The following is a 15,951-nucleotide window of genomic DNA, read 5'->3' on the forward strand; positions in this document are numbered from 1 at the left end:
TTGGTTCCTAATCAACGATTTTGAAAGTGTTACAGCTCCTCGTTGTAGTACGTGGGTCGGGGCCACTGCAGCGCACCGAGGCTCTGCTGCTCCAGGGAATTCATCTGCAGCGATGGTGGAACAGCATCGTGACAGCGGAGGGAGATGGAGGCGGCGATGAGCCCCATTCTCACGCACGAGTCGAGATCCCTCTGTGCGAGCAGCCCCGCAATCACACCTGCCACCAGGCTGTCGGAAGAAAATAAACCGCAAAATGAGGGATTATCATCATCGTTGTCCACCAATTCCGCGATAATCATGATGATCATCCAATACCACCAACTCAATCATCCGCTGATACAAACTCCATCATCAACATCCACCATCATAGCTCCATCATCATCAACAGCGATAATCATAATCCACTACCACAGCTCTATCATCAACATCCACTATTTCCATCATAATCGTCCGCAGAAACTCAATCAACCATCATTGTCAAGGGTGCTGTCTGACCACAACGGCCAGTGTGGGTTACGCTGAGCGCTGGTGAACAGAAACAATTTTAATGCCGCGGCTTAGCCAATGTGGAGCAAGAAAAATAAAAAAAAAGTTGCGCGCAACGAGTCACGGTGCTTGTGCCATAGAGGCGAGTTCGAAAAAACGCTGTTTGTTTTGCCTGCAAGAGAGTCAGCTCCTGACTCAGGGTTGGTGAGACACCATTGCAGACATCGCTGTAAGCTTAGCGCCGAGCAGTTGATGAAGTGTGAGGAAAATCTGGCAAACAGTACCCTCAAGTTTTACGGGAATGCTCTTGCGCAACGCACATCCTACACTTAGTCTCAACAACGTGACCTTCCGGTTAAAATATATTGCCGTATCAGGGGATGCGTGACTGGAGTGCAGCAATCTGAGGTCAGGTGATCAATCATGCAGACGAATCATACGCCGTGCAAATCCCAGCCTTCAGCGCTGCAAGATGGCAGTACAGCAAATGGGTTCTGGACCGGTCCATGTGACATTTTTTAAATATTAATTTCTCATAGGCATTGGTTTTCTCAGTTACTCTGGTTTTCGCCTTACCCTCACACGTGTAATGTAAGGATGTACTGCTGACATCAGTGATGTGCTTATATCGGGTGTGCTTTACTCACTATTGAGTTGGGGGAAAAGTCCCAATGTAGGATCCTTCTTAAAAGTGACCTTGAGACTTAATGAGACAGGCTTTCTTTATTAAGTGAAGAATTATTATTGTTAGTACTTTATTTTAATCCTGCCAGGTGAACGTCTTTAAACTGCGTATGTAGCTAACCGTGCAAATTGGAGGTGGCTCAGCGGTAGAGGAAGTGGCTCATAATCGGAAAGGTTTGCGAGTTCAAATTCTGCTTGGAAGTTGGCTCAGCCCATCATCCCTCTGGAGTCGATAAAGTAGGCACCACTTTGTGGTGAGGTCAACAGTGGTTGTTTTATAGGTAAGATTCATACACGTTAGATTCGAAGCTTTCGTGACTGCAGGAATTACTCTTTGGTTCTTTCGGTAAAGTCACGTAGAAAATAAAATCAAATAAAAATAGAATACGACGTTTCGGTTGCAACACAAGCAGCCATCATCAGGTAAGAATAAATGATAAAACATGTTTGTCTTGGTGTCTGTCTCGCTCTGCGTGTGTGTCTGCCTATGCTGTTCCCGTGTCTGTGTTTTATCATTCATTCTTACCTGACGATGGTTGCTTGTGTTGCAACCGAAACGTCATATTCTATTATTTTATTTTTTAAGTGACTTTACCGAAAGAACCAAAGAGTAATTCATAGGCATGTGGAAGTTTAACCACTGGCCCAAAGCTGTAAACAGGACATGAGTACCACCTCAATGCTCATTTGAGAAATCAGCTTTGAAAAAAATCATTCATGAGATATCGCGTAATTGAACACACAAAACAATGATCGCAGATGCCATAGCAACCCTCGTTGTTATGTGTTATCGGGTTGCAGGGTATTGTTCTATTTCTTTTCACAGCTAAGCAAGGGCACTGTTTAAATACAGCAACATTTCCCTCTGAACATAAATCAGGAACACCCTTGTCAAGAATGCAGTCAATTATTATCAGAAAATGCATGTAAATATTAGGCCAGGCAAACATTTCTACGTGCAGTGTGCCTGAGAAAAGCCGCAGTGGCTGCTCTGTCAGCTGCTGGCACGAAGAGGATGCGTGTGAGCGGGTCTGTTTCGCGCGCCGCGCACAGGAAAAAGCACTGAGCACACAACCGATGAAACCACGTGTCCTGCTCGGCACGGAGGTGGGGCCACCTGCGCCATGGCGCAACATAGGGGCGCCCTTGCGTCTGATCGCCGTCGCGCTAACCCTTCAACGTCACCACGTGCATTGGCGCAAGTCCGAGCGCTGCGGCGGCATGCGTTGAGGCAGTGAGGCGGCCAGGCTGTGTGTCATCATGTTTCGTCATCAAAGAGGGAAAGAAAAAATAATACAATCTCTAAACGCATGCTGGTGATTTGTTTGAAAGGGATTTTTTTTGGAGCTAAAATATCATTTGCTGTTTATTCAACACGAATGTCAGATGTCTTAAGAGAGCACATTATATGAGCAACCGAACATTTGCAGGGCACCTCATTTCCCGGTCCGCTATTCTCTGTCGCCATAACAAAAATGAAACGTCACCTAAATTATCTGCACGTTTCTTTCAGTGAAAGGCATCTTGACGGTTGCATTGGGGCAATGTCTGAAGCAGGCACCCAAAGGCAAACAGCTTAGAAAAAGTGCGCAAAAGAAGAAACGATGCATGGCAGAGTTGGTGCTACCATGAAACCTTGCAGCAACCCGTTTCGGATTGCCGGCGGCAGTGGCACCGTAGGGCCCCAGCTGTAAACAGCGGTGGCGATACCCAGGAGCAGAGGACACAAACGGGTTTTGATTCCTTACCCTTCCCCGTCCGCACCAGGGTCGCAAACCGGTACCCGTACCCGGCCGTACCCGTACCCTACCCGTACCCGGCCGGGTACGGTACGGGTATCGGGTAACTGATTGCGACCTCTGGGATGAAGCCATGTTGCAGGCGTGGGTGGGTTGATTCTAGGAACTTGAATTGTGAGAAGAGACAAGACGTTGGGAAATGAGTGACAAACAGTTACTCACCAGTGACTCACGGCCTACCCGTACCCATACCCGGCCACACCAGGGTCGCAAACGGGAACCCGTACCCGTATCCGGCCGGGTACGGGTAGCCGGGTATCGGGTAGGGTACGGGTTTCGGGTACTCGGTTGCGGCCTCTGTCGAGGAGAGGAATGCAGGCTACTTGGCACTGCAGAGCGAAGTCATCAGTCAGCCCCTCGATGCGGCTGCTGAGCGTGGTCCGACTCCGCACGCACGTCCCAGAAAGATTACCGAGAGTACGACACCATTCGCTTCAATACCAATTTCAACTTTTCACAACGTAAACATGCGATTTCCTGTTCAAATAAGCATTGAGGCACTGGTGCTCATTTCTCATTTACAGCACTGAGTCAAAGTGGTTGAAATCCCAGCATTCCTGTGATGGAGGGGGGTGAGCCTATCCATAGGAAAACCACTGTTGACTTCCCCATCACTGGTATTTATTTTATCGACCCCCAGATGGATGATGGGTTTAGTCAACCCCCAACTAGGATTTGAACTCATGACCTACCAGCCGCTCGCTCCTAGCCGGTTAACAATGTACACATGGTGTCTAGTCAAATAATCAACGCCCAACCTAACCTTGTTACTCACTGGACATACGGTGGCCTGGCAGATATTGGCCAGCAGCAGGTACGGAGGAGGCCATGCTGCGTGTACGCCGTAGTGGTAGCGTGCGAGGGGTGGCGGTGGATGACGCGGTAGTGCAGTGGTCAGCACACTGCACGACGAACCCTGCGATCCAGGTTCGACTCCCGTTCTCGGCCAACATCAGTCATGAATATCTGAACCAGTGCTGGGGCCAGCCCTGGGTCGATTCAGCCTAAAATGAGTACCTGGAACGCTGTGTAAGCGTCAACACCGGGGAGACAAAGGTGGTCGAGCATGATGCTGGCCACCCATCCCGTCGTGTACGTGTGCCGTGCCGGCCTTCTTAGGGTCCAACGAGCAGCACTTGCCTAAACAGTCTGTTAAAAAGGCTCTTAATGGAGATCTTTGTCGGTGGTGGTGACGGTAGTGGCGGGCTCACCTGTCTCCTGCCCCAGACACGCTGAGGATGTCTCCGGCACACACGGGCAGCGCCGGGTAATGCACGCACCGCATCACCGCCACCTGTGGCACAACACAGCCCGGGGCACCCGTCGATCAGAACATCTGCGAATGTGTCCAAAGTCACGCACCTGACATAGATTAGACATTCCAATTAATGTATCGACTGTTCTGAAGTCAAACATGAACCTTTATAAGTATAAGCATGGAAAATGTATACTGCTGTGATAAATAAGAATAACAAAACCCAACAATGGTAGAAGAGATTTAGTTAAAAACATTTTTTTTACCAATGAGTTGGTGTAGTGGCACAATGTATCGTGCAATGCGCTATGAACCCATTAACCCGAGTTTGATTCCTGACAACGGTTAACATCGGTGGCGAATATCTGAACTGAACTGCTCCTGCCCCCCCGCCCCCATCTACTCTCTCTTCGCCAGCCGGTACTGACACATAGCGCGATGAAGTATGGTCAAACAACCCCCACGAGACTGAGGCAACGTGGGGAGGAGGCCTTCGTCCACCAATGGATTGACAACAGACCAAGCAGTGACTAATCCCATATCAGCATTTCGCATAAATATGCTAAATTCCTCTTGATATGCAAATTATTTTGTCAAGGCGCTCTTCCCCCTCCAACCCAGCTTAAATATACGCTCCAAGCCTGGTGGTGTTTCATTCAGATGCTGTCTTTCCGACAGGCCTGTTCTTCACCTGAGGACGGCTGCTTGCGTTGTGGCCGAAACGTCGTGAGAATTATTTTATTATGTTTTATTTTTATGATTTTATTATTTCCCTTCTACGTGACTTTACCGAAAGAACCAAGAAGAAAAAAACAGACCCCCCGTTGAAGAAGTTACAATGTTGTTGATGATCATGACGATGACAACGACGACTCCACAACCTGCCCTCCTCGTGGCCCATCTTCCTCCGCGGTGGCGCCGAGCGCTCCCTGCAGCAGCGGTGGGGTGGCGACCCCCGGCCGTGACGCCAGCAGCACACCGTGCCGCCCCATAGTCACCAACACCAGCGCCAGGTGTCGCAGCAGCGGGCGGCAGAGGCTGCGTGCGAGCGCGACCGCAGCGCTCGTGTCCTTTGGGGGCGGCCCTGGTTGTTAAAGTTTTGGGCGCGGAGGGGGTGGAGGGGGGACAGAGGAGACAGGGTCGAGTCCTTGAACGCTACGTGAAGCACCTGAACCGTCTCAGCCATGCAGGTGTAATAAGCACTCATTACACAGGTAATGAGGATTCATGCAATACTTTACAAGCGAGATGGGGTGATCTGTCAATAATAATAATGATTGAGAATCTGTAATGGACGGGCGCAGTTCTTGTTCACGCTCGGAGAGAAAGAGTGTTTCAATAGAAAGAGTGTTTCAACACAAAGAGTGTTTCAACAGAAAGAGTGTTTCAACAGAAAGAGTGTTTCAACAGAAAGAGTGTGTCAACAGAAAGAGTGTTTCAACAGAAAGAGTGTTTCAACATGCACGGAAAATTACAGACAAGCGGCAAGGCAGCCAGAACTGATGCCAGTCGTTTCCCAACCTCTGTGATTCTATATTTGGACGATTGGCCAACTCCATTAACGAGCATTTATACTCGTGAGAGAAAACCTGAGTGGCCCGGACATGTATCCACGTGCTGTACTGCCATGCCCTGGTAAGCCAGGATATGGTGACCTCGACGACAACGGGTAGGGAGTTTAAAAAATTTCGAGTGACCCACCAACCCTTGCCTCCACGGTGCAGATTACGGGTGTGCGCGCCACTAGCACCCGGCTGGATGAGGGCCTCCGCAAGCCTTGTCAATTAGAAGACTCACGGCGGACTTATGATGAGTGAATTACAGCTGATGAACGCTTAAGCAATTTTGTTCTTGAAGTACAGCAAAGCACAAAAACAACAAAGATAAACGCGTGAAATACGTTAAAAAAAAGGTGAAGGGAAAGTGATAGCGTTAAACTCGTCACATCGTGGCATTGAATATGGAATAGTTTGGCGAAACATTACATTGCGGCAAACTCACTTTTCAATAATAAGACGGACACAGACTGACAAATAGGCGTAGGATGTGCTATGTGCGAGAGAGCAACTTTAATTGTGCAATTACTGTCAAAAGCGTTTCCTGTGCTTGCTGGCCGGAATGCCTCCCTCGCAACAGAAGGTGAGTGCAACATCAGAATTGGATGACCGGTACGCAAGCCGGAGCTGAGTTCACATTCCTCAACACTTAGAATTGGACGATTTTTTGCAAAAGGGCCCCACATTGATTGGCTTGTGTTTGTCATCAGCCCGCCTCAGAAATTATCTTAACCTTTTGTCAGCGCAAGAGAGAGACGTGAACGGTTTTTCCACAACGGTCCTGTCACTTACAAACGAAACAGTCTGTGAAGTTAAGCCTCTCAGCACGAATTAGGTTTGCCATTTTAAACAAAACCACTTTAATGCGGTTGAAGTATGTTGAATATATAGTCGGCAGTCACGATACATTCCTACGATGGGAGTTAAAGGTTACATGTCAAGAATTAAAAATCTAATGGCCTTGCAATGGGGTTGCCGCAAACTCTTTCGTGAACTAATCATGCATCTGCCTACGACTCGCTGAAATGTGTACAAATATACTCCTAAGCATGTGCATATATTAACGCGCACATATCATGTTTGTAAAACCCTATTGGTGACTGCCAGGTGGAGTGTTGATGCAATGGTTAGTACATCTGGTGACCCGAGTTGAATTCCTGGCCACGGTTTAACCTCAGCAGCGAGTGATATCTGAACTGGTGCTGGGTTCCTCCTTCATCACTGCGCTGGCACTACCGCGTCCCTGACTTCAAGTCCAGGATTGAGCCACCTATAATTCAAAACGGGTTCTCAAGTGCGGTGAGCTGATGGGCTCAGCCAGGTCACCAACGACAGCGAATGTCCAGCTGTGATAATGAAATAAATTATCTGTTTGACTGCCACGCGATGAACATTTCTCTGCAACAGGGGTCGCAGAATGTGCTTCCCCTGGTGTGTGGATAAAAGCGGTGACTTTGAGGGCTCTGAAATGCCGTTTCATGGTCTCTCTTTATCACAGGCCGTTCTCTAACAATGTGTCGCACTGTGCTGCGGGAGTTTGGAATGGCTACTTCATTTCATGCCAAGATGCAAATGATCACTATTGGACTAAAACTGGGAATGTATAGCATCGCTAGTATGGGTAAGTGGTCGTTTGAAGAGATCGTAGAAGTAGTTGTGTGGTATCTACTTCTGCGGACCATTCTCGAACAGGGGGCGATGCATTTCTCTGAGTTCCAAATGAACGTTCCTTCAGCTCATGAGATGATTAGCACTACTGGAACAAAACTTCCATGAGGCACATTTATTAAACAACAAAGATAACTGCTTATGTATGTTGAACTTCTTTCGCAACGTACGCACTGAGCCAAGCGTGCTAATCGGAGGTGCAGAAGGAACTCTGGTCCGCACCTCCGATTAGCATGGTTGGCATCTTGACATGAAATTAAGTACATGTGGGTGAATCTGCCTCATGAACATTGTTTTCATCCGTAACTCCCTCCTTGGGAACTCTGGAATAGAAACCTCACCTTAGCAGGAATGGAGCACCTTAGCCACTAACTGAAAGGGAAGGAATTGGAATATGAGGATAAATAGTCACTGCTTCTGCTGAACCAGCATGAAGAGCCGGACAAACGGGGAGCTGGGGGTCGGAGGTGGACTTGAGACGCAGCCACATTCCCGCAAACGCATAATGATCGTTGGTTAGACCCGAGGATCGTGTTGATGTTACTTTATTTTTCGATTTTGTCGTATTACATTATCCCCTGCCCCCCCCTCTCCCCCCTCCTTATGAATACGCGACACACGATGATCGTCGCCCCCACGGTGGCGGTGTGACGGATCCAACCTTCCCCTTATAGGTCTCATACCCGTAACCGTGATGCCTTGGTATCGCTGCTCGTTTGGTTTTCAGGTATACCTCGCGAAGGACTGTACGGTTGGGTTCTTGTAAAGTAAAAAAATACTGCTTTGGGCCCTGGATTGTTGTACAAATTATACAACAAAAATTGTGACTCCATTGACACAGTCACAAATAACAACAACTCACATTCGTCCGGAGGAATGTTCTGTCCGCTAAGAAGAAGATGACCATTTGGCAAAACGTCTCCCTTATTGTGTAGTTTTTCAGTTTTAATGATAGATATTGTAGGAGTTTCTCACCGTCAGGTGTGGCGAGACCGAGTGCGCTGTTCATGGCCAGCAGCTCAGCGAGGTTTGGAGAGGTCACGCTGAGACCCCTCCAGCTGCCGGACAGGAATGGCTTCTTGGCTTTGTCGATATCGGTCGGCTCAAACCAGACTACACCAGGAGGCAGTGGAGTGGACATCGGTCATCACGACAGCGCACCACGATAATTCATGGGATATAAATATGGGCAGGGGTAATGCTATAGGGGCAGTTCCACAAAGTAGGCAAGCACACAGTCAACATTCCAAAACAATCCTAACAATACATTATTATTTTGCCGATTGTTATCAATAGAACCATGTAGGTTTTCACGGTTGTGCTGTATGGCTCGCTGATGTTGTTTTCAAACGACACGCCGCACAACCTGAAAACAGTTCAAAAAAATATCCATCCGCTCGTAAAATGGGGCTTCTTTATCGAATAAGTCAGCGGTCTGACACCTTAGTGAAATGAACTGCGACATCGTCATCTCACATCGGGTGGAAGAGTCAGTTCGACCGAATTTGCCCAACAGTGTATTTCAAAAGCAATTATCCCTTACCAAGTAAGGTGGACAATACATTTGTAACTAAATTGCCATCCTAATCGATTGGCATACTATGTCCAAGTAAAAGGCCAATTCTTGAACATATTAATAGGCGCCCGCATCTTTACTGGTGTCCGAAATGTACATTCCCCGCTCCAGCTTTCCGTCATTAACCGCAAAATCTCCCAGCAGCACACAGCACGCTGGCGGTTCCTACCCGGAACGCCGTGTTCTTTGCCCACGCCGCACACGTAGTCGATGGTGGAGACGGGGAGGTTCCCGTCCACACAAACGATGCAGGCGGAGCCGATCTGCTGCTCGAACCCCTGCACCTGCGCCCCCGGGGAACAGACGCGCTCGCATCGCTCGAGCCACCGCGATGACGACGCACAGGCGCAGCCGTGCAAGGCATGGCTGGATGTACAAGTGGGCAGCGATTCACCCCCCCCCCTCCCCCAACCCATCTGTTCTCCCAGGCCCATCTTGCTACTGCTACTTCATGCTCCCGCCCCTCCAGCAACAGCCAGGCCTTCCCCGACCCTTCCTTAACCTCTCTCCACGTCCTGGTCCTTCCCCCACACCTCCGGTTAGCACGGTTGGCTACGTACAGTGCAAAAAGTTAAATATACATACGTAAACAAGAGATTTATTGTTCAAATAATCATTGGGGCACTGGTCCTCATTTCCCATTTACAGCCCTGAGTCAAATGGTTGAAATTCCACACTCCTACGATGGGGGTGAGCCTATCCATAGAAAAACCACCCTTGACTTCCTGACAATTGGTATTTATTTTATCGACCCCCAGCGGGATGATGGGCTGAGTCAAACCCCAATCGGGATCTGAACCTTCGGGTTACCAGCTGCTCGCTTCACCTTAACATCTCCCACCTGTTCTCCTGTCACCATAACGACTCCACCACTTTGAATAACCCCACTCTTCAGTTCAACGACTATTGTCCTACGTGCAATTTCATCATTGTTGAAAATCACCTTGGAATAAGACGCTATATAAATCTACGTAAGATAAGACGAATTGTCACGATTTTTGGGGTCACGATTCGATTTGAATAGCGACTTTGCTTTGACACTGTGGCGAGTATTACGTCCCTCGTGGCTGTCGGGGTCACGTGGACTGAAGACAACATACTGTACAACATACAAGAAGTGAAAAACAAAGGTGGCCGTTTAGCAGTCAGAGCACTAGGCCAGCATCGCCGAAATTCTAAGTTTGAATCCTGGCAGCCGCCGCCGATTAAACTTGGTTCTTAAGCGTAGAGAGTTGATGGTCGGTCTCAGCCCGGTCACGAAAGACTGCACAAAAAACCCATCACATGCAATTTGGATCCGCACTAAATTCCAGCTCGGAGAATGAATATATCGCTTGACCATCCTGTCTGGGCGACAGGGTGGGTGGGAAAGCGCTGCCTCCAACTGGGTCAAACGGAAGTCACTTGAAGGGATCTTAAGAGATAGCTCTGTGATATCAACTTCTGTGGGCTGTTCTCTCCAATAAAAGGTCGTTCAAAACTTCGAGAGACACCGATTTGCAAAATCTGTGATGAAATCGGTGGAAAAAGATAAATAAATGAAAACGGGAGTCTATGAACATCAATTCCTACACGCATGGCTCGATTTGAAATCGGTAAATCGGTGCATTGTCACATGCATAAATACCCAGCTGGCCATCTCTACACCCTCCCTTCAACCAGCCGAGCAGCGCAATGCCACGCTGATGACGGGCACCAGCGCGGGGCCCGCCCGCCTGCCTGCCGGCTCATGAAGGCCGTGCCCCAACGAGTGCAGGCCCCCCCACCCCGCCCCCGCCGCGTTGCTCACGTAGTCGTGGGTGATGCGCCGGTGGACGTCCATGTCGCCGATGCCCACGGTGAGCTCCCCCGCGTGGTCCAGCACCGCACAGTACGTTGCTGTGCTGGCGCCCGCCACCCGCGCGATCCCACTCGTATCCTGCGCCGTCACGCACGGGCGTTAAGGGGCTCGCGTTAGGATGCGCGTCCGCAGAGCTCCGTGCCCGTCGCTCTCCTTCCGCGGGTGTCTAATTCTCGCGTGTATACGTGTCTGTAGCCCATGAGCCAAGAGGGTTGGTAGGTACCGTAATCGACTGGGGTGGCAAATGCTACTCATAGCTGCAATTTAATGCAAGCTTACCATATACCATTATGATAATTGTTTTTTTACCCTTTTATCTGGCAACAAAACTGACACCTTTTTTTACAAGGAGTCATGTTTGCATTGACCACAATACCTGCAGTTGGAATGCAAACAAAAAACATAACTCTGATGATGTATGCACTGTCCTTGAAATTGATTGGTCCACACCAGAGACAGCTTTCTTTAGAGCCTAGTCTCACATGATGTTGGACCAGATGACGCCAAAAGGCGCACAACTCAAGGACAATGCACCATCAGAGTATGAGAGCTCGGGGCAAGCATTTACACCATTGGAACCTCATTTGCCATGTGGGAAAATATGTTAATTGTTTTTTTACCCTTTTATCTGTCAACAAAACTGACACCTTTTTGACAAGGATGAATGTTTGCATAAAAAAGGTGTCAGTTTTGTTGCCAGATAAAAGGGTACATTTTTTTTTATCATATTTTGCTACTGGCAAATGAGGTTCCAATGGTGTTACCATATACCGTTCATGGTCTGTTTTAAAAAACACATTTCATACGTACTTTGTATTCCGTAGCTGTGTCATAGCACACATTTCTACAAAATGTTTTTTCAAAAAAACTATGATATTGTCATGGTATCCTTGTTTTACTATTATCAGCTACCACAGTGACCTTGCTATCAAACCTATTTGTAATCTACGCTTAAAATGCTTCAGGAAAATCATTGTTGACATTTGCCACCCTGGGCGGTACCGCTAAGTTATTTTTGGACCAAGGGCTCAAGGGTCCTTTTCTCCATTTGCACAGGGCTCTAATTAAGTGTTCAGACAACACAGCATATACTTAACATTTTCAATAGCTGATTATAACGTAATATTGCATGGAAAATAAGTATTCATCCATTTGTCAATCCACTGGTGGATGAAGGCTTCCTCATCCTATCGGGTCCTTGGGTTTAGTTAATTGACCATACTTCACCACCCCGGTCAGTGGGAGTTGAAGACGTGGGAGCATACAATTGCAACATTTGATTTTGTGGTACTGCCATCTGCTGTCAACAAGAGAGCCCGTGTGGTAAATTAGAATACCGATACAATTCACATGCCCAATGTCAAAATTAACCGGGTAGTGGCGGCTTTAACAACACATTTATATTTACGCGATCTAACCCAAAAAAAACTATGTTATGGATCAAAATGAATGCAGAGGCGTTACATGTGATGTGCTAAACTATTGACGAGTGGTCATGATGCATGATTCATTAATATGACTATACTTTCACTTTCACAATCCATGCATTCATAGTGAGTATAATAATCAATCATTTTTGTGTATGTTGTATATAAATGGTTCACATTAACTGAGTTAACAGAGCTGATTAGGTTTTTGCGAAAACAATTAAACGTCCCCGTTGCTCTCTCAACAAACTTTTCCAAAATGTCTATTTTGCTGGTTAACTTGTGTATGCCTATTAATGCCGTATTAATATTGATTTAATGTATTAACCAATACGATGGATTGTGTTCTCATTTGTTGACAAGCGTCTGTACTGCTGGAGGAAGCCAGTCCATCACGCACCATGTGGCTGATGTTGGAGATCAGCGTGCGGGCGAGAGCGTCTTCGCCCACGGCCGAGATGAACAGGGGATTCGTGCCCAGCCGTGCCAGCCCATCTGCACAACACACAGCCTGATGCTACGTTTCTATTGCTAGTAGAGAAACTAGACCCGAGCCAGGAACGGCCCAGCTTGGTTCGTTTCCTGTCCAAATAGCTTTAAGAGCTTTGTGGTGCCATCAACTTCAACCCCCCCGTTCCTACCCAATTTCCTGCCCCTTACCCTGTGCAGCCGGAGGGGAAGTCATCATATATTTTAAAAACCAAATTCAACATATACTTGAGGGACAATTTCCCATTACGGGGATCCCCTTGACATAATAAAAACATTCTTTAAAACATTTCTTTACATTATGGGCGCAATATGTTTTATTAAGATGTAGGTTTTCACAGCTAATATTGTGATTCATAATACATTTTTGGGTCACGGTCTTTCGACAGAAACTTGGCCTAATGCAAAAATCTATTATGCCAACTCAAACAACGATCTATATATATTTTACGCTGTGATTCTTTCACGAAAAACATGCCCCTGAAGTTGGCCTAATTGACAAGACGTCGTCGGACACTCGTGCCATTTCCACGTCGGCGGTCTGATGTAACACGACTGTTTTCGAGGGTGACTGAGGTGAAGGTCTTAAATCTCTCATTTGGAAAGTGAGACGCACTGCCCACCGTGTGACATGGCCCAGTTGGGACTGGCTTAGCCCGGGCACAGGTATGGTACGGCTGGAGGAGAAATGAGGGCCAAGCCCACCTGTCTGATTTACCAATTGCATTGCTCATTGGAATGTGGCATAAGTGTCCCTGATCTCTCTTCTTGGTTCTTTCGGTAAAGTCACGTAGAGGGGAAATAATAAAGTAATAAAAATAAAACATAATAAAATACAATTCTCACGATGTTTCGGCCACAACGCAAGCAGCCATCCTCAGGTGAAGAACAGGTCTGTCGGAAAGACAGCTGTCTGACAGCTGTCTGACAGCTGTCTTTCCGACAGACCTGTTCTTCACCTGAGGATGGCTGCTTGCGTTGTGGTCTGACAGCTGTCTGACAGCTGTCTGTCCGACAGACCTGTTCTTCACCTGAGGACGGCTGCATGCGTTGTGGCCGAAACGTCGTGAGAATTATTTTATTATGTTTATTTTTATTATTTGATTACTTCCCTTCTACGTGACTTTACCGAAAGAACCAAGAAGATGAATCCCTGCAGTCACGAAAGCTTTAAATCGAAATGTTATCATGTTTTATTTTTATTATTTTAGTATGTTTATTTTTTATTTTTTTATTACTTCCCTTCTACGTGACTTTGCCGAAAGAACCAAGAAGATGAATCCCTGCAGTCACGAAAGCTTTAAATCGAAATGTTATCATGTTTTATTTTTATTATTTTAGTATGTTTATTTTTTATTTTTTTATTACTTCCCTTCTACGTGACTTTACCGAAAGAACCAAGAAGATGAATCCCTGCAGTCACGAAAGAAGCTTTACATCGAAATGTCCCTGATCTGTCTCGGCAGAGTTTAATTGCCAGGGATGGATCAAAGACATTGGAGAGTCCTGCCAACTCACCTGCAAGGTTCCTCCCAACACCGCCAAACGACTGGCGCACCGAGCCGTAGTTCGTTTGGCCACCAAACTGCATGCATGCGTGCACGACAGTGGAAAGGAATTGCAACAGGTATGCAAGCTTACGACCAATAGGAAAACGCCGAGGATTATGATAGACAGAAGTTAATTACAATGACAGTCATCTTATGCTATGTTTTTAAAAATCCTTAATATTAAGTTCACTTGCGCGCTTGCTTGCTTGCTTGCTTACGACCGTGCAAATCTTTCGGTCGTTTTTTAACCCACTTCCCGTGATCCAATCGAGCTGACATTTTCCACATAGACTCGTTGTGCGTGACAATTAATGTTCGTGAAATTTTTTCCAAAATTTTACACTTTTTAGGACAAAAAAATTATATTTAATTACCAATTGCTTAATGCTGGCAGACAATCATCTGACCCATAGATGGCAGCCATCTCAAGCCAGAGGACGAGAGGACTCTAGCCGCCACGCATATAAAGGATTTATAGTGAAAAACTTTGTTTTTACGGGTGATACTTGTTAATTGATCCACATCATAAAATTTACCCGAAAACACTCCCGTTATCCACTTTCCATTCTTCTTAATATCCGAGTTTTTTCATGGATATGAGTTTTCAGATGGCAAACTTATCCTAGTATTGCCTTGGATAGAAGAGGAATCTAGTAGTGGTTACCACTGGCACTCAATTTATCTGATGTGATGAATTTCACAATGATCCACAATTACCCACAGATAAGGTGACCCGGAAAAGTAGGTTCACACATGTGCTAAATGCATCAAATCATCTGTGTTTATCTGCATGTGATCACGGACAAAAACAAGATAGCGCAATGCACTAACAACATTCCCCACATCACTCTAGAAATAACATGCCGAAGATCTGTAAAAAAATATTATTTGTGAGGTATTAACAATTATCCATTGCTCACAAGCACGCTCACCTGAATATTGCTGGATTTTATTCTTGCAACAAAGTCCACGTTACAGCCTCCAATAACCACCTTCCACACACACACACACACGCGCGCACATATAAAATCACATGCAAGTTGCTTCATAACAACTACAAAAACACCACCGATTTATCCGCCGGGGCAAACATCATTGCTATTAAATCGTGAATGCGCATACGAGTCTAATAAAGAAACATGTGATCCACGTTCATCGATCCCCGAAAGCACGCACCGGCCTCAACTCTATTTTCTCCTGCTTTTCAGGAAGAGCACGAAGGGTGCTCTGTCCACTGGGTGCCCCATGCTGCGTCTGCGACAGCTTGCAGGCGATCCCGGCTCCAACATCCGCATTGTTCTTTATCAGTGCGATGTCTGAACGCTCGTCAGGGTAGAGAAACGAGACGCTTCATGTAGACGAAGGCCACACCGCAGCTGCGTCCGTGGTTGTGCCCGTGTAGCTCTCCCGATGAAGATCTCCCAGCGAGCGGAGCGAATCATCGGGACGTAAAACAGTACGAGGCACAGTGCACCCTGAAGACACACAGCGGCGAGCGGCCAAATTGCCCGTGTGGCTGCACCTTGTTTAGACTGGGTGCAAACACTCGGGGAGGCAGAAAAACCCAAATTTTAAACAAACTCACACAAATATTAAACGCAAGTGTGGTGAGCTTACTGCG

The 15,951-nt window shown here is 46.9% G+C and overlaps 1 protein-coding gene across 1 annotated transcript in view; it reads right to left on the bottom strand.

Annotated features, from left to right (window-relative positions):
- Positions 1-15,951, bottom strand: part of LOC144944345 (uncharacterized) — a 26,437-nt gene continuing 10,486 nt past the window's right edge. The window contains exons 10-20 of the mRNA XM_078872443.1: positions 15,507-15,646; positions 15,263-15,322; positions 14,299-14,365; positions 12,692-12,786; positions 10,814-10,942; positions 9,194-9,308; positions 8,424-8,561; positions 5,092-5,308; positions 4,916-4,928; positions 4,181-4,263; positions 1-228 (exon numbers count right to left, since the gene is read on the bottom strand). Coding sequence (XP_078728569.1) covers positions 30-228; positions 4,181-4,263; positions 4,916-4,928; positions 5,092-5,308; positions 8,424-8,561; positions 9,194-9,308; positions 10,814-10,942; positions 12,692-12,786; positions 14,299-14,365; positions 15,263-15,322; positions 15,507-15,646 — 1,256 coding nt within the window. The 3' untranslated portion in view covers positions 1-29. The remainder of the gene's footprint in view (positions 229-4,180; positions 4,264-4,915; positions 4,929-5,091; positions 5,309-8,423; positions 8,562-9,193; positions 9,309-10,813; positions 10,943-12,691; positions 12,787-14,298; positions 14,366-15,262; positions 15,323-15,506; positions 15,647-15,951) is intronic.

The sequence above is a fragment of the Lampetra fluviatilis genome, chromosome 34 (assembly GCF_964198595.1).
Source record: "Lampetra fluviatilis chromosome 34, kcLamFluv1.1, whole genome shotgun sequence".
NCBI classification, from domain to species: domain Eukaryota; kingdom Metazoa; phylum Chordata; class Hyperoartia; order Petromyzontiformes; family Petromyzontidae; genus Lampetra; species Lampetra fluviatilis.